Source organism: Jaculus jaculus, chromosome 2 (assembly GCF_020740685.1).
Source record: "Jaculus jaculus isolate mJacJac1 chromosome 2, mJacJac1.mat.Y.cur, whole genome shotgun sequence".
Classification (NCBI taxonomy): Eukaryota; Metazoa; Chordata; class Mammalia; order Rodentia; family Dipodidae; genus Jaculus; species Jaculus jaculus.
The window spans coordinates 149,373,448-149,397,212 of NC_059103.1; the positions used below are offsets into that span (position 1 = coordinate 149,373,448).

Here is a 23,765-nt window from a genome sequence, read left to right on the forward strand (position 1 = left end):
CAGGGGATTTATTCATTGGCTTAGATACTTACCATGTTCAAGTAGAAAATATTAAACTATATTGGAAAATAAATGCTGCCACAAATAGTATCTGCTAGTGAAAAATCATTTAGATATTTGGCACATTTCAAACCAATTTTGTTATTGTCTGTAACAGACATGTTTGTCATGCTCATTGCTAGTATAATTTCAAAGTCCCATGTTTTGTAAATTTTTCTGGATTCTCACTGCCTCTAAATTTTGTTTTTAGTTTTTCGTCCTTTTCTTAGCTTGTATAGAAGTTTCTGTGGTTTATTCCTTTTCATATGTGTGTGGGCGGGCACATGTGTGTGCAAAGTTCTACACACCAGAGGTAGAAACTGGTTGTGTTCTTAGGTTGCTGTCATCATTCTTTGAAAAAGGGTGTATTACTGAACTTAGAGGTCAGATTTGGATATGATATCCAGTGAGTCCCAGGCTTCCTGTCACCAGCTGCCCAGAATTATTACTGCTAGTGCACACTTCCATGCCTAGCATTTCACATGGATGCTGGGGGTGCTAAACTCCACTCCACATGCTTGTGAAGCAAGCACCATACCCACTGAGCCATGTCCCCGTCCTGTTTCCATCTTTTCTCTTTAAAAGAGACTTTGTGAATAGTAAAATGATTGAATCAATATGGTATATGTTTCTCCAGAAAAAAGGACCTATATATTTTGTGTATAGATATAATTATGGCAATGTAGAAGGGATTCACTGAATCTTACACAATCTGAGGCTAAAATATTCCCACAGTGGTTATCTATAAGCTCAAGACTTGTAGAAATCAGCAACTATTCATACATAGGTATTTGATAAAAATGTTCATAGAAGTAAGTTTTTATAATTGCAGAATTAGAATAAAAATATACCCAGGTCAATTATTAAATAGCCTACCTCTCCTCTGCCTAGTTTTCTCGTTGATAGGAAACAATAATAAGGGGAAACACAACCATAAATGTATTGGTATATTTCCAAGCATTTAGCACACAGTATATGTCGGAATAGCTGTGTGTGTGTGTCTGTACATGTGCATGTTTAAATTCCATTATTGACAGCCTCCATGCTCAAAAAAATATCCTGATCATAGACCCTCTTTCTGTCTTCCTTTGTTCTTATTCCCCCATCAACTGAACTTCTTTTAAGCTAGTCCTTCCTGATCTTTCTTTTCTAGACCATGCTCCATGACAAGATGTTGATGGGCTTAATATAATACAGGTCTACTGCAGGAAACTAAGGTTTCTGTGAGGTCATAAATACAAATGTCACTCTATATCTGGAAGATAGCATTCCTAAGTGCTTCTCTCCATCCTTTGGCTCTTATTTTTTTCACCATTTCTTCCACAATGGTCCTTAAGCCTCAGAGGATGTAATAGAGATGTCTGATTTAGTGCTAAATCCTCATGTATTATTTCCCAGCACTTTGGTGAATTTTAGGTCTACTCAGTGCTTATCACCATGTGAAAAGACAAGCTTCTTTAACCAAAAATGAGAGCAGCATTAATATATGGGCATCAACATGAATATTTTGAGGGCAATTTGGTGGGCATAATACATCCATTTAGCCAAAAAACAGTCCCCCATAGGGTTTTTGACTAGGTTTTAAGTATCAAGCATGAACTCCCATTGTACAGGCCTCGCATCTACTCCCATTGGTTACCTTCATAACAAACACGCCATTATTGCACTAGTGGGCACATCTTGCCTGGCTGGCTAGCTATGTACCTTGCAAGGTCTGGTTAAATCTGTTGATGAGTTTTTTCTCCTTCAGACCTTGGAGCATTTTATAGCACTATGACAGCTAATCAGCAGGGAAGAGGTTTCTAGCCTAGCTCTAGCTTGGTTTATCAGTGTCCTTCAACTGAAATATGTGTTATCTTCAGCAATAGGGACTTACCATCTATTTCTGGTGGGTAGTCAAGAGCTTGGCCATAAGCTTGTATTGTTTTTGGGGCTTGAGTGGCTTTGCTGACCAAAAACTACCCCTGGCTCTGAGGTTTTTATGTAACAATTTCTGCCTTCTGGATGCAGCATTATCCACCCCACCAGAGAGCTCTTCCCAAACTCTGTTTTGTCCAAAACATGTTGTCCTTTAGTTGAAAAAAAAATTATGTTTTCATGTGGCTTAGTCATAATATCAAATAACCCATTCTGATTAACTCAACTTACTTTGGGGCCTTTAATTTCATTTGTAAAAATTACACTATAGAATAAAGCATCACTGAGAGAGGTTCACTGTTTGTTTTAAATTATATATTTTAATTAGCTAACAAAGAAGTAGGTTTCCATATAGCTCATTCATATCTTTAATTTTAGTTAACCCTCCTTCTATCCCTCCTCTCATGTATCCCTCTTCCCTGACCCCACTAAGTCCTTCTGTGAGCATGAATTCTCTACAATTAAAGTTTGTAATCAAAAGATAAAAACCAAGGACATTTTTTAAAAAAGCTTAATAAGGATTTTCATAAATATTGCCTCTTATTTTGCCACAGTGGTGGGGTGTTTTTCAGCCCTTTTAGGGAACATTATATACTGCCTTCCAGGATAAGAGTTTACCTTTAGATGTGTAAGTTTCCTCATTTCTCTAGCCCATGACACCCAGTGCATGGGTTCTTCAGAGTAGAGGAGTACCAGGTGGTAGCTAATATTTCTTGTAACAACTTGCTTAGCAAAGTCTCTCTAAACAAAATTAGTTTGATAAATAATCATTGCTCTGAACAAGTTTACTGACTTTTTTTTTCTCGCCAAACAGCCATTATAGGAGAAATTTAAAAAATAAACACCAGTAAAAAACATTTTAATGTCAGTTATCTGTACCATTGAGGATGATGTCATATGGGTTGGGGAACATGAGGAGGATCAAGCTGATGGTACCACCACACAATGAAGGTGTCAGTGGGACATCTGTAGATGAAACACAGATGCTCTGCACATAGCTGGGTGCTGAAGAGGCTTTGACAGGACAGGAAGGATGTGAGTTCAGCAAAACTGCCAGCTAAAAGCAGCTGTTCTCTAATACGACCTGCCTACAGCAGTGTGTTCATTTCCCTTGACAATTGAATGAAGACTCTGCAGATCTTTCAAAGCAGGAACTAAAGAGACAAATACAAATGTGTTTTTGAATTTTACATATAAGATAGTGTTCTTAGCTAAGCATAGTGGCTCATACCTGCAATTCTAGCACTTGGAAGACTAAGACAGGAAGATCACAAGTTTGAGGTCAGCCTGGGTTATATAGTGAATCTAGGCAGTCTGAGCTACAGAGTGAGACCTTGTTTAAAAAATATATATATAGTGTTTCTTTCCTTAACATACTTTTGAGGTCCACATCTCATGTTAATTATTGGTGGTAAGGTACTAAAACCATACATTGAATGACAGTGTAAGATCAAATAGTGGTATAGTATTAAACTTTCTCTTGGGATTAAATGGATGTGATAACGTGAATGCATTTATTATCAAAAAATGCCATCTGATATAGGCAACTTGTAATATTGTATATGAAAATATTTTATATACATGTGAAGTTTCAAAATTAAATATACACATTCTATTAATTAAAAGTCTAACATATATTATTCTCTTAAAGTATACTTCCCAAATGGAAAATTCAGTGAGATAAGTTTTATTATACAAAATGATAAAAGTGATTGAAAACTAAGGTTTAGCATCCTTAGACTAAGTGCATTTCCACTTTTTGAAATTATTTATTTTTATACAAAAATATCTGCTATACTGGTTACTGAAGGCACTTTTATACATTCATGTATGATTATATCTCATTATGATTAAGAGACACAGATGTATCTTGAACCTCATTTTGATGTTTTGTCTTTAAAATTGCTGACTCTTGTTCAATGAAGATTACACACATATGACTGTGAATCTGAAAACATGTCCAGTGTGAAGGATGACAGTTTCTGTTCTTCATACAGTACATTGATGAACACTGGGCTACACTACGAATGTGTTAATAAAACAATGCTAATCTGAAATCTGTGTGACTATTATATTCTCCAGAGCTTTGATGTCTTCTCCTGGAATATTTTTATAGGCTTCAAAAGTATAGTTGGTGATCCTGATATGACTGTTTTAGAAAATCAGTACAGGTGTAATCCCAGTAGGTACACTGCCCTGGACAGGAAGTAGTTTGTTGAGTGTAGCCGTCCATTTCCATTACTTATATCCAGCTTCGAGTACTACAGTATGGACTCATCAAGTGCTCATTCAGCAACTTCTGGGGTGCTTTCTGACCCTAAAACTTCAGTTGCTGGTGGATTCTTGGAGGATACAACTAAATGTCACATGTTTATATATCACCCCTCAAGATTTTATTCCAGCAAGTTTTTATCTCTTGTAATAGTCTCTTTAGGAAACATGGATCATTCTTTTTCTGTTCCTTTAAGGGTTTTTCTTCCTAGAGAAAAAAAAAATAAAGTTATATACAGGAATGTCTTAAGATGTACAATCATTCATTTAGAGCAAATTAGGTTATACTGAGTACTTGGTAGGATGAAAAAGAGACTCACACAAATTCTCAAAACTGACTTCTGATGATAATTGTGATAACTGAAATTCAAGGTTGCTATGCTTTAAGATTAGCTCTCATTTTCACACTACGACAGTGAATATAGTACTGTTTAACCTTTTATACAAGAAATACTTGTCCATTATTCATTTGAGATATTTTATATGGAAAGTGTATTTTAGTGAAAAGAATAATCACTCTGAAAAATATTTAGATTAATGAAGATATATAAGAATCAACTTGTACCCTAGATTGCACACCAAAAGCTTAGAATTCATCAGAATATGAATGCTATCTACCTCAATAAGGTGGTTTTTAATCACCTAATGAGAATGTTTTAAAAGGGATGCCTGTGCAGTGTGTAGAACATGAAGAGAGAAGTGCCTCTCATGCAGCAGGCTTGTATGACAGCACCTCTAGGCTGTTCTAATCTCTGTGCCCTGTGTCAGGATCAATAATTCTTCATATAGGTGACAGTCATATACTGAGTAGTTTCTAAGTCAAATATGCTAAGGACTTTACCTACATTATCTCATTTTCACTGCCTAATACCACTATGATTTTGATGACTTTATCTCATTTCACATATAAGGAAACTAGCCTCAAGGAGAATAAAAAAGAGCTAAGGTTATAAGTAACTGTAATGGTTAAGTCATGGCTTTATTCTGTTTGTTTGCTTGCTTAATTATTTATTTATGAGAGAGAGAGAGAGAGAGAGAGAGAGAGAGAGAGAGAGAGAGAGAGAGAATGGGTGTATCAGGGCCTCTAGCCACTGCAAACTCCAGATGCATGCACCACTTTGTGTATCTGACTTACATGGGTCCTGGGGAGTTGAACCTGGGTTATTAGGCTTCATAGGTGAGCACCTTAACTGCTAAGCCATCTCTCCAGCACTTCTATTCTGTTTTTATGTGCTCAAAAATTCAGCCCTTTGGCTGTAGAGATGGCTTAGCAGTTAAGACACTTGCAAAGGCTAAAGACACGTTCGGCTTGCCAGGTCCCATGTAAGCCAGACACACAATGACACAAATGTGCAAGGTCATGCATGGGCACAAGAGTGCACACACTGGGAGTTTTACTGCAGTGGCGAGAGGCCCTAGCATGTCGATTCTCTCCATATATATCTTTAAAAAAAGACAGTCTGTTGGACTTACCTCAAAAAAAAAAAATTAGCTTTCTCTTAGTTATAGATTTACTAACACTAGCATGAACCCTTTATTTTTATTTACTTTAACATTGTCTTATATTTAATCTGCAAGTTTGACATTTCTATAAATATACATAATTATTTTGATCACACTCATTCACCACTCTGCCCATTGCTTCCTTTTTATCCATCCATACTTCACTGAACCCCTTCTTCCCATTTAGTCTCTCTTGTATTTTAGAGCCTTCTTCTTCTTTTTTTTTTTTTTTGGTGACTTGCTGAGTTTAATTAAGACTACTTGTATGGGCATGAATATGGGCTTATTTGCCAGAGCATGGGATACTTACCAGTCACTACAACACTGTAGAAAATATCTGACCATCCCCCAGAAATCACCAAATGCCAATAGCACCCCAAGGAAAAGTGTGGGGTTCCTCTTTGATGATAGAATGTTGACTAACCCTATATTGTTCTTGATCAGGAAATTACAGCTGCCACAAGTTTATGAGTAGAATGATCTTGTCATATCTAGTAGACAAAATTCCACAGCATTCCTCATCATCCTCTCGCTCTTACATTCATTCTGTCTCTCAGTGATTTTTTTTCCCTTGTTTTTTTGTGGGGGTGATATAGATGTCTCAGTGACATATTTTGAGAATGTGCAGGAAAACTTTATATTGTTTTCAATGAATACAACATGTTTTATACATTTTTACTTATTTTAAAAAATTAATTTATTTTTTATTAATTAGTTTGTACTTGGTGAATACAGTCAAGTTGGTACCATTGTTAGGCTCATCCACGTTCTACCCATTCATCCTGACCACTCCTTGTTGAAGTATATGGGTCATGCATTGTGGTGTTAGCCCAAGGTTATGGGTAGGAGAAATGTAATGTACATTTTTTTCAAAAAATAATACCAATGATAGTTCACTTGGATGAATATTCTTGACTAGGAAAAATGCATTTGGTGTTACCAAGGTATTGGAATTGGTATAATGCATGTCCATAGGTTCCATATCCATGTATTCAAACAACTTTAAGTGAATTATACTTTAAGTATAAAAAATGCACCTAAACTGAGCATGTATGGACTTTTTCTTGTCATTACAATAAATAATACAACATAGCAGCTATTTACATAAATTTATGTTGCCATGGGATTTTTAAGATTAGCTTTCATTTCTTCCACTGTTCTGGCCAAGTTAATACATCTTTTTAGTCAGAGGCAAATAGATTTTCTGCCTTTTTAAGTCATAAGTAATTTGTACATTACTGTATACATGTCTATAGTAATATTGTTATTATCCATATACTCACATATGTTGTATAATCTATGCTAAAAAAATAAGTACAAGTAGGTGTTGATTTAAGTATTTATAGCTTATGAAGGTAGCCTTTTTTCATGAACCAAAATGAAGAACACAAAGTTGGAAATAAACTTGGTAGTATAGAATATCAAGAGGAGACTGTCTTCCATCAAGGAGATGACACAATTATCAAGCTATCCATTAGATGATCTCAGTTTTCATAACTGTCAGTAGTGCATCAAGATAATCATGATATTGTTCTTTGTGTGGGAAACACTGGTCCCCAAACAAAATTATATTTCTACCATAAAAGTGATTTTTGAACTGCTTGTTATCCTAGTACCATAGATGTGGAGTAAGAAGTTCAGGAGGAGTACAAGGCTCCCCTTGCTATGACAATTTTATTTCTGGTTACCAACTTGACTGGATTTGGAGTCACCATGGAAACACATCCTTGTTCCTGTCTATGAGGAATTTTCTAGATTAAGTGGGAGTTCCCACCCTAACTGTGGGTAGAACATCCCATGGGCTGAGTTCCTTATATAAAAAGAAGAAATCTAGCTGAGCATTTCACATTCTCTACTTTTTCCCAACTGATGAAAAATGCCATGCCACTTTTCTGTCATGCTTTCCCTACCATGATGAACTTCCCTTTGAAATTGTAACATGAAAAATAAACCCTTTCCTTCCTTAAGCTGCATCTGGTCTGGCATTCTTCTCAGCAATGAGAACATCACTGACACATTTAACAGCATGGCAAGTTTAAGGCCAACCTGGTCTATGTAAGAATATCTCAAAACAAAACAAAAATAAAGAGTTGAAACTCTTGAGGAACATTTGTCTTTGTATGTCAGCTGGCAAAATCCCCACAGGGAAATCATAATAGTAATAGTCATTATATTAAACATGGAAACCAAACACTAAACCTGAGTTATTCCATTGAAATCTATCAGCATCCTCCAGTGAAGACATTATGCATTTCTCCATTTTGCAGTTGAGATAATTGTAGTGAGTTTTATTGTCTTTAGTTCATAACTTTTAGTAGAAAAGTAGGTAAAATTAGTCTTTTAAGAATCAAAATTATGAAAGAAAAATATCAGGAATATTGAACGACCTACACCTCTAATTTTGACTTGTGGATGGATATTTTTAGTCAGATTCAAATATAATTTTTGGCTTTTGAAGTCATAACTAGTTTCTATATTACTGTATAAATTGTAAATTGCCATCTAGCATGCAAAAGGCCCTGTGTTTGATCTCAGCACGATATAAACTGGAAGTACTGGAACTCAGGCCAGCCTGGGATAGACGAGAGCCTATCTCAAAAAGAAAAAAGAACAGTTTTTATATATACATATATATACATATATATATATGTATATATATTTATATATATGTCTCTCTCTATATATATAGACACACACATACACACACACACACACATATATATATATTTATTTATTTATTTATACACACACATACATACATACATATATAATTGTTTTTCTGTTTGAGTGACTAGGGGTTAAATATTTGTGAACATATATGAATTGAGTCTATGGTTACTTTGAGTGATAAAAAAAATTATCATGGTCCATCCAATTTATCACTTTGCAATTTAATTTTCACAAACTTAATTCTCCTTAGTCAAGTTATAAACAAAGACTTTCCTCTGCACCCCGTAATAATTGCTACCACTTATAATTCTGTGAGAGTGCAAATGATTGTTAGTGAATAACAGCATCCAACACAGAAAAGGTTGACACTTGTTAAGCAAACACTTCAGCTTACCTTGCCACTGCAGTTCACCAGACTCTGTGTGCCTTCGGAAACCCTTAACAAGTGGATATTGAACTCTTCACTAATATTCATTTTACGAAATTGCCTCACCTTGCGAGCAGCACGATTCAGAAAAGTAGCTTTCTGATACAGCAAAATAAATAAATAAAAAAGATAAGAAAAAAGTCAGTGTTATGATTTCAATACGATGTTAAGAAAGTATGGTTTTTCAGTAAGCATAAAGGCATGGCCATATCACTTCCCCACCTCCTCCCCAGCTTTCTATTCCAGTTAATCACGTGACTGACAAGTAACAGGACTGAAACTGTTTAGCTCCTAGGCAACAGAGCATGAAGTGGCTAGAACTAGGTTTAATGATTATCTGACTCTTAAAGTCTCTTTTCTCTATGATGTGTTATTTTACTATTTGTGGTTCAGCATCTTACAAGATTATTAAATTTCAAACAGAATATAACCAAAGGAGAAGGCTTCTGGAAGCAATCATGATGTGAGGTATGTTTGGTTTATTTGTTGATACTAATTTTGAGTTGTTGGGGCTTTGGAGGAATAGCTTATTATAAAAAAAAAAGCTCTAGGAACCTAAAACTTAAATTCTTTAGGTATTTAAAGTAAGAAATAACAATTAATTCAATGAGTTTAACTCAGTTATTTTGAGTATTTAAGAAAAGACTGTGAAAAGGATCAGTTTCTGTAGAAAGTAATAAAATGAACATTTTGAGATTTTATTATAACATCATATTTAATATGATAGTATAATATTATATCAACTCAAGATTATATTTAACCAAATACTGACTTTAAAGAAAATTTCAAATGCTAACAAATAAATTATACCCATGAATTTTGTTTGCATAAATGCAAACAGTCATTTTTACAAGTCTTTTTCTATATAAGAAACTTAGAAAAAAGAGACATTTGGACTTTGAGTTCAACATTCTAATGTTTCCAAAGTGAAAAACAGGAAATTAAAACGGATCATGTAAGTACTGCAGGCTAACTGATGTGCCACTGGGGCTCCTAAAACAGAGATAAAATTATTATCTATAATCTGTATATTATAATTTAATGGATCAATAAGAAATATGTGGTTAGTATCAAAATGCTGTATTATTAATACACTTACGTAACAGAGACACAAATACAAAAGCTTCCATAACACCAAACTCAAATGATAAACTCTAAATTTTTATTACCTTTGTATCATCACATAAATGTCTCTTAAAAAAATTTGGTTCATTATTCAGACAGTTTCTACCAGTTCCTATCATTTTGTCCTGCAATAAATAATATAAAATAATATAATTAAAGATGAACTCACTAATATGCAATTATTATAAATAACATTACTATAATATCTGATACTTATATGTAAATTGTAAAGAAAGTAACGTTTGCCTGATTCCACTTATTAAGGGTGAAGAATAGTTTTCTGTAGATGAAAAATAATGTCTACATAGTCCCTTCACAGAGGTCCCCTTAGACTCCATAATTGAACTTCAAAATTCACCAAGAGTCTGGGTAATATAGTGAAACACAAGTACCTAGTTTAGAGGTTACATTACATAGAAAATTACTGTAATTTGGATCCAGGTGGCTACAATGTATTTATTTTATATTATTATGTATAAATATGAGAATATTTCATCCAGTGTCCAGTCAGGACCAAACAGGAAAGGAAATTTACATTAGAATGAAACCCTCTTGACAGTGAGAGGTATGATTAGCAATTTAGTAGAAGTATGATTTTGCTTAGAAATAATGGACTAGAATATATGTAGAGGGGAGACAGACAGGCACATGCTCATTTTTCCTTTCTAAGGAATATAGTACAAGGCCATATGTTTACCTGAATAAAGAACTTGGTTGATTTATCAGCGAGAACTTTATAAAGATTCAGGTTCTTTTATGTACAATGCCAGAAGATCTCTTCGTGGCAAATAAGCAATTTCATGGCATTAGAGATTTTCAGAGGATTTCAAGCAGACAAGAAAACAAGGTAAGGAGATTTGAGATGGCTCAGTGGGTAAGTGTGCTTGCTGCACAGCATGAGGATCTGAGCTTGGTCTCTGCCACTGGTGTTAAAAGCAGAGCATACCTGTAGCCTCAGTGCTGAAATGAGGCTGAGAAAGGAGGATCATGTCAGCTTGCTGGTCAGCCAGTGTAATAGAAAAAGAAAATGTTGTGAGCTTCAGGTTCAGGAAGAGACCCTGTCTCAAGGAAATGTGGAAACGTGATAGAGGACATGGGTCACTCTGATGTGTGTATGCATAGGTTGTGTGCAGATGTATATGCAAGCTGTGTAAAATAACTTTTCATTTAAATCAGGAATTAAATAGTTGTTCAAATCTGCCAAGTGATTTGAAATGTAAAATTTGCACCAATTCAAACAGGATTCCAAAAGCAATATTCACCTTTACAAATATCATGAAGAGTACACATTCTCTGAAATAAGAAGCAATTTGAGTAATAAGTATATACTTGTTCACTTAGAGCACATATGACCATGAAGATTCACTGGGAACTCTCGTGAATTTCTCTTCCAAAGAGAAAACCATGACTTGTTCGATTAACTAATCCTTACTAGTTAGCTTTTATTATATAACAAGTAACTACAGAGGCAGAACACTGCAACTCAGATTCATGAATATACACTGGGGTTATTGCTGTCATGTTTCATTTTGCGTCATGAAATGAAGAATGTGGCAGTTGTATAATATGACCAAAAATTCTTTAAAACTTTTCATTTTGAGATGGAGTTTAATTCTGTCCCCTTAAATGTGGATTGGAATTAGCCATTGCATTAATGCAACTGGAATAAAGTGAACATGGCATTGTGTGACTTCTAAAACTCGAACATTCAAGGTAGAAAACTTTCTTGTTCTCTCATGCATTGAACACTTGGAAAGCCAAGAATCATTCTTTAATATATGATTATATTCCTTAATGGAACTAAATGGAAATAGAGAAAGATGACTTAATAGACAAATATTAATTTTTACTACCTTCTCAAGCTTAATTATAATAGAAACAAGAAGATAGTTCTAGAAAAATGTATCTTCTGCATTGAGATGTTTATGGAATGACTTTGGGTGGTTGACCAGGACACATCTCTTTCCAAAAGCATGTTTGTGTGGTTTTTCTCTACCAACTCTTACACATACCTGTTTAATGTGGCGCCAGTTTCTAGTTTATACTATGGTCTTCATTTTTTTGCAAATCTAAATAACTCAAAATCTAAAGACCTCCCCATTGCTATTTGTCTTCCTCTAATACTGTTTTGATTTTTGCTCTTTTTACTTCAGTTTCCTAAAAAAATGGTGAAAAATGGATCATTGCTAATGCTTTCATCTTTTGATCTAAATTCCTCATTTTTAGATGTTCATTTATTTGTGGTGATAGATTCCAATCATTTGATTTTAATTTTTTGTAGGAATGCTAAAGTAGATAAATTATTGCTCCATAAATATTCAGCATGTCCATCCACTTCATGGAATAATGCCCCCATTCCCAGGCTAATGTAACAAATTACTGAAGTTTTGGTGGCTCACGACCATATCTTTCCATTCACTGGAATATGGAATGGTAGAGGAGCTACAGAGAATAAGTTATGTGCCTGATAGTAGACAGATGATGTCTGAGCTGACAGTCAAAGATCCAAGAACAGATGTCAAGTAGATAGACACACAGAGAAGCTTGAGAACTGGAAAGAATACTGAGGGACTAGATTATAGTGAAGAAGTAGTCCATTGTAAATGCTGAATAAATGTCAGGCTGAATGAATCTTTTCACACAATAAAAGAAAAAAAATTGTTAATTGTCTGCCATATCTTCTATAAGATAGAGGCAAAAAGGAGTCCTTCCTAAGTCATTGTGTAAGAACAATATTGCCCTAATACCAAAACTAGACAAAGTATCCAAATGAAACTGCAAATAAAATAGATGCAAACGTGTCAACCAACTATTAGCAAATTGAATCCAACAATCAAACAAGAATATACATTACAAAATAATATAGCTATAAAAACCAACAAAGAAATATTTAAACATGGATGATCCTAACAATGGTACCATCTTGACTGTTTGCAAAACTAATTAATAAAAAATTAATAAAAATAGTCTAACTTAAAACTAATAATGATCAATCTAAAAAACTATAAAAAATAAATATATGTGAGGTAACTAAAATATGTCAAAAAGACAAAGAGAAAGTGGCACTTTAATAATTTATTTGTGTCTAAAGCACTGTAAAGATCGAATCAGTAAATTTATATTCAAAGAAAATAAAACATCCTTTGCCCATTGCTTACAACTTAGTAAATGGCTTTATCTTTATGTTTTTAATATTAAAATTATTTAAAATGACATGCCATATATCTTTTAACTGCTGTCCTACCTTTTAACTTTTTCTGTTGTATCAACAAAGACCAGTTGCAGCTAGACCAGTAATATGTAATACAGATAATAGCCAGGGTTGTTAGGCTTCAAGGCCTGTTTTTTCTTTTTTAATTCCTTCACTACTGTCACTTAACCCACAGTGGAAAAATATACAGCTCACTCACCTAGTTTTTGTATATATATATATACACAGTATAATTTTCTTCTTGTTCAAAGGTATTCATTTGAATATTGGCATGCGGTTATGAAAACAGTCAAATATACCTGCATGTATGTTTTGTAAAGATACTATTTTACTTTTTAAAAAGAGTCATATATAATATTTTAATTTGTAATGTGTTATTTTCCCTTTACATGATACTTTTTTCATACTAGGTAAAACACATCTAGTATAATTTTTCATGACTACATTACACATTAATTTCTTCAACACTTTTCCTATTGATGGAACAAACAACTATTGACTTCTAAAAACAATGCTACCTTAAACACCATTGTGTGTTTATGCTTTCCTACTAGTTTATTTTACTTGAATACATCCTTTTCTGTAGAATTAATTCCCCACACTGAAGTCTGCAGAATAAAATGGCATAATCTTAATTTTCCAGCTTAAACATTTTGTAATTCAGATATTCATAAGAATTATTTTGTTCTTTTGCATATGTGTGGCATGTGTGTGTGTGTTCATGTACATATGTGTATTTGCATGTGTTTTGTATGTACCTTGTGCCTGTTCATGTGGAGGCCACAAGCTGACATTCAATGTCTTTCTCTATCCCTCTCCATCTTTTTTATTGAGATAGGGTCTCTCACAGAGCTGAGAGTCCACCAGTTCATTCAGCTAGTCTGGCCTAACTAGCTGGCTTGCCCTAGGATGATACCCTGCCTCTCTCTCCCAACAGCTGATGTTATAGGCATGCATTAACTTCTGGCTTTTATGTGAGTTCTAGGTATCTGAACGCAAGTCCTCAAGTTGTACAGAAAGTGCTTCACTGATTTAGCATCTCCCCATCCCCTGCTTTATGTTTTCTTTTGTAGTTTTGTTATGTAATTGCAATGTATGGTTTGCTACCACTGAGTATTCACCTAGTTGGTGAATTCACCCCCCGGCTTAAAGCAGTTCACTTTATTCTTAAGATAATTTTGGATCAACTCATTTGTGGCTCCAAAAAGGAGGAAGTTAACAATAATAACAAAGCCCCAACATGTCACATCTCGTATCCAAGGAATCATTCTTCTTAGAAAGACTGACAATGCAAACAATATGTGAGAGTCCAATGCAAACAGTATGTAACAGCCATCACCACCTCCACATGCCCTTGTGCCAAACATTGCAGATGCATAAACACGCAGTGGAAAATTAATATACAAAGCTAGAGGGAAAATGCAGGCTTCCAAAACTCATGTTTCTTTTACTATGCCGAGTTTGCTTTATAGGTAATATGAATTTTATTCAAAATTATATTCTGCAAAGTTATTAGAAGAGTTGAGAAGGCAAAAAGACAACATATTATGCTGAAACCTGTCTACTTGAAACTGAAACCTGCTTTACCTTGTGATATGTTTTATTTAGTTATCCATGAATATATCTACTTTAAAATATTTTATGTAAATGTGAATTCATATTTTGTGCAAAAGGTAAATAGGAATATACTACAAAGATTACATTTATCATTTCTTTTGAACAAAAAACAACATGAGCTAAATCCTCAATGGTACTTAACTCTCAGTCAGCGAATAATTCCAAAGAACAGTGAAACAGTGAACTTCTAGAATGAGAAAATACAAAGCAAAAGTGCTGTGTTAGAAAATGTGAAGCTTGTTTGGGCAATTAAGTAATCCCATGTAATTGTAGTTTTAGGACTGGAGAGAGCAATGCAGAATAATAACTAGCTAGATATACAGTCAAAAAGGTTGTTTCTTAAATATCCATATAAAAGAGTCCTGCATTCTGTAACTAAAAGTGATAACCTATGGAATTGTTGAGACCATGAGTGTCTCATCCCTGCTTTATGACGATTAACACATGTTTGGGAAGTCTTCTGAACATGATTTGCTTTGTTTTTGTTTTTTGAAGTAGGGTTTCACTCTTAGCCCGGTTGACCTGAATTTACTATGTAGTTTCAGGGTGGCCTCGAACTCATGGCGATCCTCCTACCCCTGCCTCCCAAGAGCTGGAATTAAAGGTGTTCCTGATGAGTGGATGTGAGTTGTGGAATGAATACAGTATGAGCAATAGCAAAGGCAAAGGAATCATCTGCTTTATAAGGATTCTGTCATGCAGGAAATGCATAGCTGAGATGGTCCAACCTCTGAGGGCACTGGCTCTGATTTGACAGTATCTTATCAAGTAAACAGAAAATCTTCAGTTTAGAAGAGCCACTGTGAAACCAAATATGTTAATCAATTCTAACTTCTAAACTGTGCTCTGCATTTTCTACCAAAAGAGTAAAGGGAAAAAGGAAAAAACTACAGACATGCGTGAGTTGAACTTTGTTTAATTTATCTAACATTTTGGATAGTTCTTTATAAGTCATCTTCAATGGACATCTTTTGAAAAGTCAACAGAGATCAAATATTGATAATGACCCAGGAGATCCTTAATGAGCTCTTCATTCCTATTCTCCTTTTTACCTAATACACAGGGTTACTATGTTAACAAGTTGCATGAGGAACAAAAACTAGAATATTTTAGCTTTGGCATTATTTTCTGTGATAACCATGAGTAAATATTTGCTATTTTCTAACACACAAGAAACAGAATATACTTAACACATTAAATTTATTCCATAACACTTCCTACTACCTTTATATAGAAATTATCATGGCACTGTATATTGTTAACCACTTTCATAAAATCTTTAAGCAAATGAAAATGTGATTGTTACTCTTTTAGTCCCTACTGAAAGTAGGCTAAGTGAAATAGTCTCAAAACAACTTTTTGTTGTCTTTCCCATTTAACTTATACTCCTAAAGCAGCATGCTTTAGTTTACATGCCTCTCTAATATGTAAAATAATAGCAGAAATAAAGGCAAACATTTTAACAGTATTGGTGGAAACTCACTGTGGAGAGTACCAGAAATAAAATCAAAAGAACACCTACCAAAAAAAAAAAAAAAAAACCCACAATATACTGTCTTCTCAAATATGGCACTTAAGAATATCACCATGATGGTACTGCCTAAATGCTTTTGATGCAAAATAGTTAGATATTTGAGGTAGGTAGTTAAACTTCTGAAATACCTCTATATAATTGCTTTGATCAGAGATTGTGAAAGAATAATCAATCAGTAAATGCTGAATGCAAAACACAAAAGGGCAATGAATAAATATCCTCTCTTTCTTGCTCTCTGTAAATAAAATAAGATAAAATAAATAAGATCCATTCAGGCTAGGAAGATGACTTAGCTGTTAAAACCTTTGCAAAGCCTGTTGGTTCAAATCCTCAGTACCTTTATAAAGCCAAATAGCACAATGTGGACTGTGCATCTGGAATTTGTTTTCAGTGGCACAAATTTATGGCATGCCCATACTCTCTCAAATTAGTAAAACTACCTGCAAAAATAAAGCCCACTTGTGAAGAAAGTTTTGCATGCATTGGTTTCTTGTTCCCTTCATCTGGAGGTGAGTATATGATATTTACTTGTGAGATACCACCTCAGTGTTACCACTGCATGTTGGGTGCATAATGTTCTATTTTACTAGTTTGTGTTAGTTAAGGTGTAGTTATGTAAGTCTGGGGATAAGAAAAGGTGTTCTAGGAATTATATGGTTCAATAATTGGCAGATTTTCCTGGATTACAATATTGTGCCCAATATAAACACACCATATAGTTACTGGAAACCTGGCAGCATAGCCACCTGTTCTTGGCATCCTACCACAGATCATAAATGTTTGAAAGTCCTGTTCTGAATGTGTAGAATGCTATTAAACAGTTTGTCCGAGGCATCAATTTCAAAGCATTCTCAACAGACTATAAACCCACTTCAATGCAACAGATATATTAAGAATGGACTCCAGAGATTATGCAAATCCAAAGTCCAAGTAAAAATTTGTAAGGTGGGGCTCCAAAGGGATTCGTTGTTTTGTCCAAGGTTTGAGATGAAAAACAGAGTGTATGATCCAAGCACTTCCCATTCCATTCCAGTCCAGTGTTTCCCTATAGCATTGGACTAACCCATGCAGTCACCACGTGAATGTCCTCATATGTAAAAATTGGTAGGCTTGTCTGAAAAAGTGGCTTTCACATAAACTAGTCCATGCAGTCCTAGGATCCTGCAGGGTGAGTTGGGACCCATTGTGAAGTGGGCATACTGTGAAGATCACTCAGAGATACATAAAACTTTGAAGACAGCAGCTAATAAAAGGTCCATTTCTAGATTTTGTTTATTAAATATTTTTATTTATTTTTTGAATGTATCTGTGTGTGTGTTTATTGGCACACCTGATCTCCCTGCCACTGTACATGTACTACTTTTTAAGTCTGGCTATATGTAGGTACTAGGAAATCAAAGCTGGCTGGCAAACTTTCCAAGGAAGCACCTTAACCACTAAGCAATCTTCCCAGTTCCATTTTTGATTTTATAAATGCAAAATCAACTTGTGTGATTGCTTTTTATCAGAAATCCTCTCAACACGCAACTCAGAGCCATTTTGAATATTACTAGTTTTGAGTTTCATCAGTTCTTCAAGATGTGAGAAATACACATGGAAAGCAATGTTCCCGGCATATTTCTAAAATGAAACATAATGACCGATATTATTTGTTGGATGATTACTAATTTAAAGGCACTGTTTCATGAATCTTGCCTGTTAAACCACTTAATACTTATAAAAACCCAGTGAAGTATGGGTACTAATGTTATACTCATTTTAAAAATAAGGAAACTAAGGCACATAAAGATTCAGTAATTCTTCCACTGTCATATAACTTAGCATGTGGCCTGCTCATGCTGAATATCGACATGGATGGCTGTGCCATGACAAACACGTGCAAGCTGTATTATTCCCTGGACCATCAAATCATATGTGTAACCATCATGATGTGCAAAAACCTTTCTTCTCTGTAAATCACATTTCTACCCTCATATTTCTTGATACCAGTAATAAACAATGGATTCATTACTTTTATAAGTAATCAGAAATCATAGATTGTAACCGAAGCACACATATCACTATGTGATCAATATTTCCATGTAGTAATAACTAATTAGTCATCTTCCCAAGACTCACCTTTGTGTGCACATGATGAAACCAGATTGAAAGCAGCATATGATATCTAATGCTGGTTAAATTTGGCTTCAAGACAAATAGCAATCACTAATATGATAACTTTAACAAAATAGCCTTTATAGTATAAGCATATTAGCCATTCCAATGTTCTCAAAGGTGAATGCATACATGGACAATAAGTCACTCTCAAGCCAGGTATATATAAATAAACAAATCTTAACAATAAATGTGTATGTAATAAAAGAATGTTCTGAAGAGGCCTCCCATTTTCACTAGAATAGACTGTGTAACTGTGTTCACAGAAACAACTAAGAAACACTTTTCCTGTATCCCACCCAGGTGCCAGGGACTTTCACTCCATAACCTTAAAGCCTTTAGGACCTCTATCCATTCAAAAATACATTCTATATTTATTTAGCTATTCCTACTTTATGAATTACACTTAATAATTATTCAATGTTTTCATCATATTTTTACCCCTAAAATTACTGATTAAATCACAATGTTACCAGTCATACATTCCCAAAGTCTTCAAGGGCATTATCTGCTATTTGTAAATTTTATGACAGTTTTCCCAAAATGTAATGTGGCATAATCAGTGAATGGTACTTATGTCAAGATGTGAATACAGAAGTGTGCTTTTTCTCAGGATGCTCTCCCTAAGACTTAACTTTCTGAAGTCCAGATTTAAGTCTCCCACTCTACAGTTGCAAAGCCTTGAATTGCTCCCTGTTACTTAATCTAAACAACAACAACCACCACAGAACCCCACTTTACCTTTCTCAGCCTGGAATATCCTAGCATTTACATTTTCTACACGTACTTAAATTTCCACCTGAGTTCTAGCCTCAGGGACCCATTGGCCTTTAAATGCAAATTAGTTGAGTCCCATCAACATTTTAATATATGGTTTTTATAAATATTCCATTGTGTTGCAATTTTTAAAATTCTTTTCTGATGTATTTTTATGTATTTATTTATTAGAGAGAGAGAGAGAGAGAATAGGTACACCAGGGCCTCTAGCTACTACAAATGAACTCCAGATGCATGTACCACCATGTGCATCTGGCTTATGTGGGACCTGGAGAAGTGAACCTGGGTCTTTAAGCTTTGCAGGCAAGTGCCTTAATGGCTAAGCCATCTCTCCATCCCATGTGTTTCAGATTTAAGACTTCTTACCTTCAAAAACTAAACTTCACAGGATTTATATGTGATATGACAGACTTGTGCTTTTCATACTTGCATATGTTGTTTATAAGTATGCACACAACCCTTAGCAGGCATTTTATAGTAACATGCAAAAATTAATATCCAGAATTCTAAAATTGACTTAAATAATCATTGAGATATAATTATTTTATTTTTGCCTCCTTAATACCTACTCATTCTTCAGTATACTATTGAAGTTAGAATTTTCCCCCTAGTCACTACAGTTCTTGGAAAATGGAACACATTATCCATCTTTCAATTGACAGATCACAATTAGCAGATGCTTAATAAATATTAAGTGAACCATGACGGAACAGAAGAAGAGGTTTTATATGGATATAGAAAACTGATTGTAATCCAATTTCTCCAAAGTGAATATTTCAGGAGATATTAATCACTCATCAGTCTTAAGGTTAATATACTCTTATGGCTGCATACAATCTCAAAACAGGCAGTCTAGTCAGCAATTAACAAATGTGAATTTGTAATCACTGGTGCTTACATACTTTATAACTCCCTCATAATTTGCCTCTGTGTGTGTGTGTGTGTGTGTGTGTGTGTGTGTGTGTGTTAGGTGTTAGGGAGTTCAAACTTGAGGCCTTGTAAAGCTAGCCATATGCCCTACCAGTGAGCTAGACCCTTCCCCTTTTTCCCAGAATGTTTATTAATAAGCCAAGAGTTAAGTGCTAAACTGAATATATTTAAAGATTTTCGTGAAGCAAAGTAGAGTGATCACAGGTAAATCAAAGATAAATATGTCTAATAAGAAATGTCAGACCAAACAGAGTAATAAATTTGGCTAGAACAAACTTTCATGCACAATGAGAAGTGAGTGCTTTGTTTTGAATGTGTCACTAAATATTGCCTTGTCTAGCAACCATAAGCAAGGCACTAGTCAGGCTGCAAGGACAACCAGTTGAGAGAAGTCATTATTAGTACCAATACAGTAAAGATCACAAGTCATATAATGCTTTTATAGTGTTACTGTTAGGTTCTCAATGTTTTGTGATGCTAGATTCATTTGTTGAAACCTTAACTCTCACTGTGGAAATGTGATGGTATTAGGATGGAGGGTCCCTAGGAGGCAATTGGATTATTGAGATAGAACGCTTGTGAATGGAATTACTGCTCTTATAAAAGAGGCCGCAGAAAACTCTATAGGCTTTTGTATACCATATGAGCACGTGAAAAGTTCACAGATGGCCACTAGGAAGGAGCCTAACCTTGCTGGCATCACAGTCACTTTCTATTATTCATAAATCACCCATCTGGGTTACTTAGATATGACCACAGGAAAGGATAAAGGCAGTCACATGTGCATATTAACATCTTTGCACTGTAATTTAAACAGTTTACATATTTTAATCTAATAATAAAGTATGTTTCATCATTAACTCAGTCAATAAATATTATTTAAGAAGAGTAGGCTGCCCCATGTAACATTCTAGCAGCTGGGAATACAATGATTAATGAGACATAGTCATTGCCATAACAAATAAAAATATTTCAGAGGGAGTAGGAGCCAAGAGGAAAACAAAAGAATAGCACAGGCAGCAGGAAGGGGAGTGGCTGCTCTAGTTTAGAAATGAGTGAGCAGTACACTCGTCCATTAATTTTTCACTACATTTCTCTCTTCCTGCTTGGAATTTTGTACATAGTTTGATCTGGTGTTTTCTGTTTATCTCTCTCTCTCTCTCTCTCTCTCTCTCCCCCTTCCTCCCTCTCTTTATCTCCTCTCAAAGAGAGTGAGAGTGAAGAGTTCTGCTTCTGACAGAGATCATTCAGGAAACCATTTCTACATTTGCTTCTCTTTCTCCTCAACAAACATTCCTACTGTCTCCAAAATGAGTATCAGATGTCCGTTTTTGTCACCATCTAAATGTGTGCCCTGTACTTGGTGTGGCAAATTCCCATATATTTGGTGGTTAAAGCAACAGCAATTTATTCTCACAACTCTGGCTACTTGCTTTCCTTCCAGAGTGATTGAGAACTCCCACTGCTCTGTGTTCTGCCAACAGTGAGTATAGTCAGGGCTTCAGATCTCAGCCATCCTAGCAGGTGGGTGTTAGCTCACTATCTTAATAGGCAGTTCCCTAATTGATTATGTGATTGATTTCTTCAGATGTTTATCTGCCAGGTACATATCTCCGTGTGTGTGTGTGTGTGTGTGTGTGTGTGTGTGTGTGTGTGTGTGTGTGTGCTTGTGTGTGTGTGCATGTGTATGTGCTGGGGTAAGCATCTGTTCATATCTTGTGCCCATTTTCACTAGATTGTTTCTTTTGTGATTGTTGAGTTTTACAGAGCTTTAGTTATTTTTAATGTAACTACCTTATCAAGCATATATTTCATGTATATTTCCTCCCCTTTTATTTAGCTTACATTTTCATTCTATTAGCAATACCTCAAAGCAGGATTTTAAGTCAACCAAGACCTCTTACTTGTCATTTTTTAAAACATCTTCATTATTTGGTATTCTATCTAAAAATAGACTTGGATTTTTTCCCCCTACATTGTTTTCTGATTCATGTGTCAGAGATTAGGGCTACAAGCCCTCTGCTTGTGTGTTTGTTTGGATGTGGACCTTCAGGGCTCCAACATCATTTATTGACTGCTGTACTTTCTCCATGATATTGTTTTGGATCCTTTGTCAAATATCATTTAAGTGTATTGGCTTGGGTTTCGTTGGGGCTTTCAATTCAATTCTGTTTATCTATTCTATCAAAATCATACTCTTTTGATTATTTTATAATAAATTTAAATTTAAATAAGTAGTTTTAATTCTCTGAGTTTGTTCTTGCTTTTCAATGTTGTGTTGGTTATTTTGGCTCTTGTGACATTCTATATAAACTTTAAAATTCAGTTACAGATATCACAAAATAACCTGGGGTATAGAATGGAATTGCATTGAATCTACAGATCACGTTTGAATGGAGAGATGTGTTACCATACTCATAAATTCAATATCACCTTGTTTTTAATATAATCTCCAAATATTTATATTTTTTCTCCCAATTAACTTTAGTTTTGAATTTTGTTACTTTTCTACTTTTTCTAATATGCAATCTATATTTCCTAACATGTCAATGTCCTTAACACTCTAAATAAAGTATTTTAAATGAACTTTCTTTTCATTCATTTAAGGCTGAAGAGGTGTCTCAGTGGTTAGCAGACATGCCTGTAAAGCCTAACAACCTGGGTTTGATTCCCCAATACCCATGTAAAGTCAGATGCATCAAATGTTTAATCATATCACTTTTTTTTTTTTTCGAGGTAGGGTCTCACTCTAGCCCAGGCTGACCTGGAATTAACTATGTAGTCTCAGGGTGGCCTCGAACTCATGGCGATCCTCCTACCTCTGCCTCCCGAGTGCTGGGATTAAAGGCGTGCGCCACCACGCCCGGCTTCATATCACTTTTCTGACAGCTATGTAGAAAAGTTGTAGATTGAACTATATACAAAGAAAGAGCAGAAAATTACTGGAGTAATGTAGATGAAAGTTCTTGCTGGGCATGATTAAACATTTGATGGTAGCATTTTCTCATCATTCATCAATAACCTATTTAAAGTGCTAGCCTGTCAGGCTATGGGATGACGAATCGTATGCTCAAAGTACCTGTATTCAGTCTCCTCTACCCAAGCTCCAGTGCAACTTCCTGATGCCTAAGAAATAGTATAAACTCTTTCCTTTGTCAGTATTCGGTGATCCAGACATTCTCTGAGGATTTTGTTTGCATGTATTTGTTAAAATCCAACTATAACATGCCAGTTCTTCCTACTTTTCATGAGCCATCTCTCAACTTCCTACCCCTTTTAGTAGCATCTATGCATATTTGAAGAACTGTTTCCACTATGTAGCCTTCTCTGTCCTTTATCCTAAAAGAGAAATCCAAATTTGCCTTTGGCCTACTTCATAAAATTCCATTATATAAAAATGACTACATAACAATTAAATACATAAGCATTTTCAACATGAGATTTATACACACACACACACACACAAACACACACACACACTACAGTTACAAAATAACAGCAATATCAATGGAATAATGAGGGACCTAAACGAAGAATATCTATACTCTCTGGCACTTCTCTATAGTCTATGCATGATGCCAGTTGGACAT

General features: G+C 34.8%; 1 protein-coding gene across 1 annotated transcript in view; it reads right to left on the minus strand.

The window, feature by feature from the left end:
- Positions 1–3,753: 3,753 nt before the first annotated feature.
- Il7 (interleukin 7) overlaps positions 3,754–23,765 on the minus strand; it is a 31,486-nt gene continuing 11,474 nt past the window's right edge. The window contains exons 3-6 of the mRNA XM_004660587.2: positions 15,089–15,091; positions 9,997–10,077; positions 8,795–8,926; positions 3,754–4,435 (exon numbers count right to left, since the gene is read on the minus strand). Coding sequence (XP_004660644.2) covers positions 4,328–4,435; positions 8,795–8,926; positions 9,997–10,077; positions 15,089–15,091 — 324 coding nt within the window. The 3' untranslated portion in view covers positions 3,754–4,327. The remainder of the gene's footprint in view (positions 4,436–8,794; positions 8,927–9,996; positions 10,078–15,088; positions 15,092–23,765) is intronic.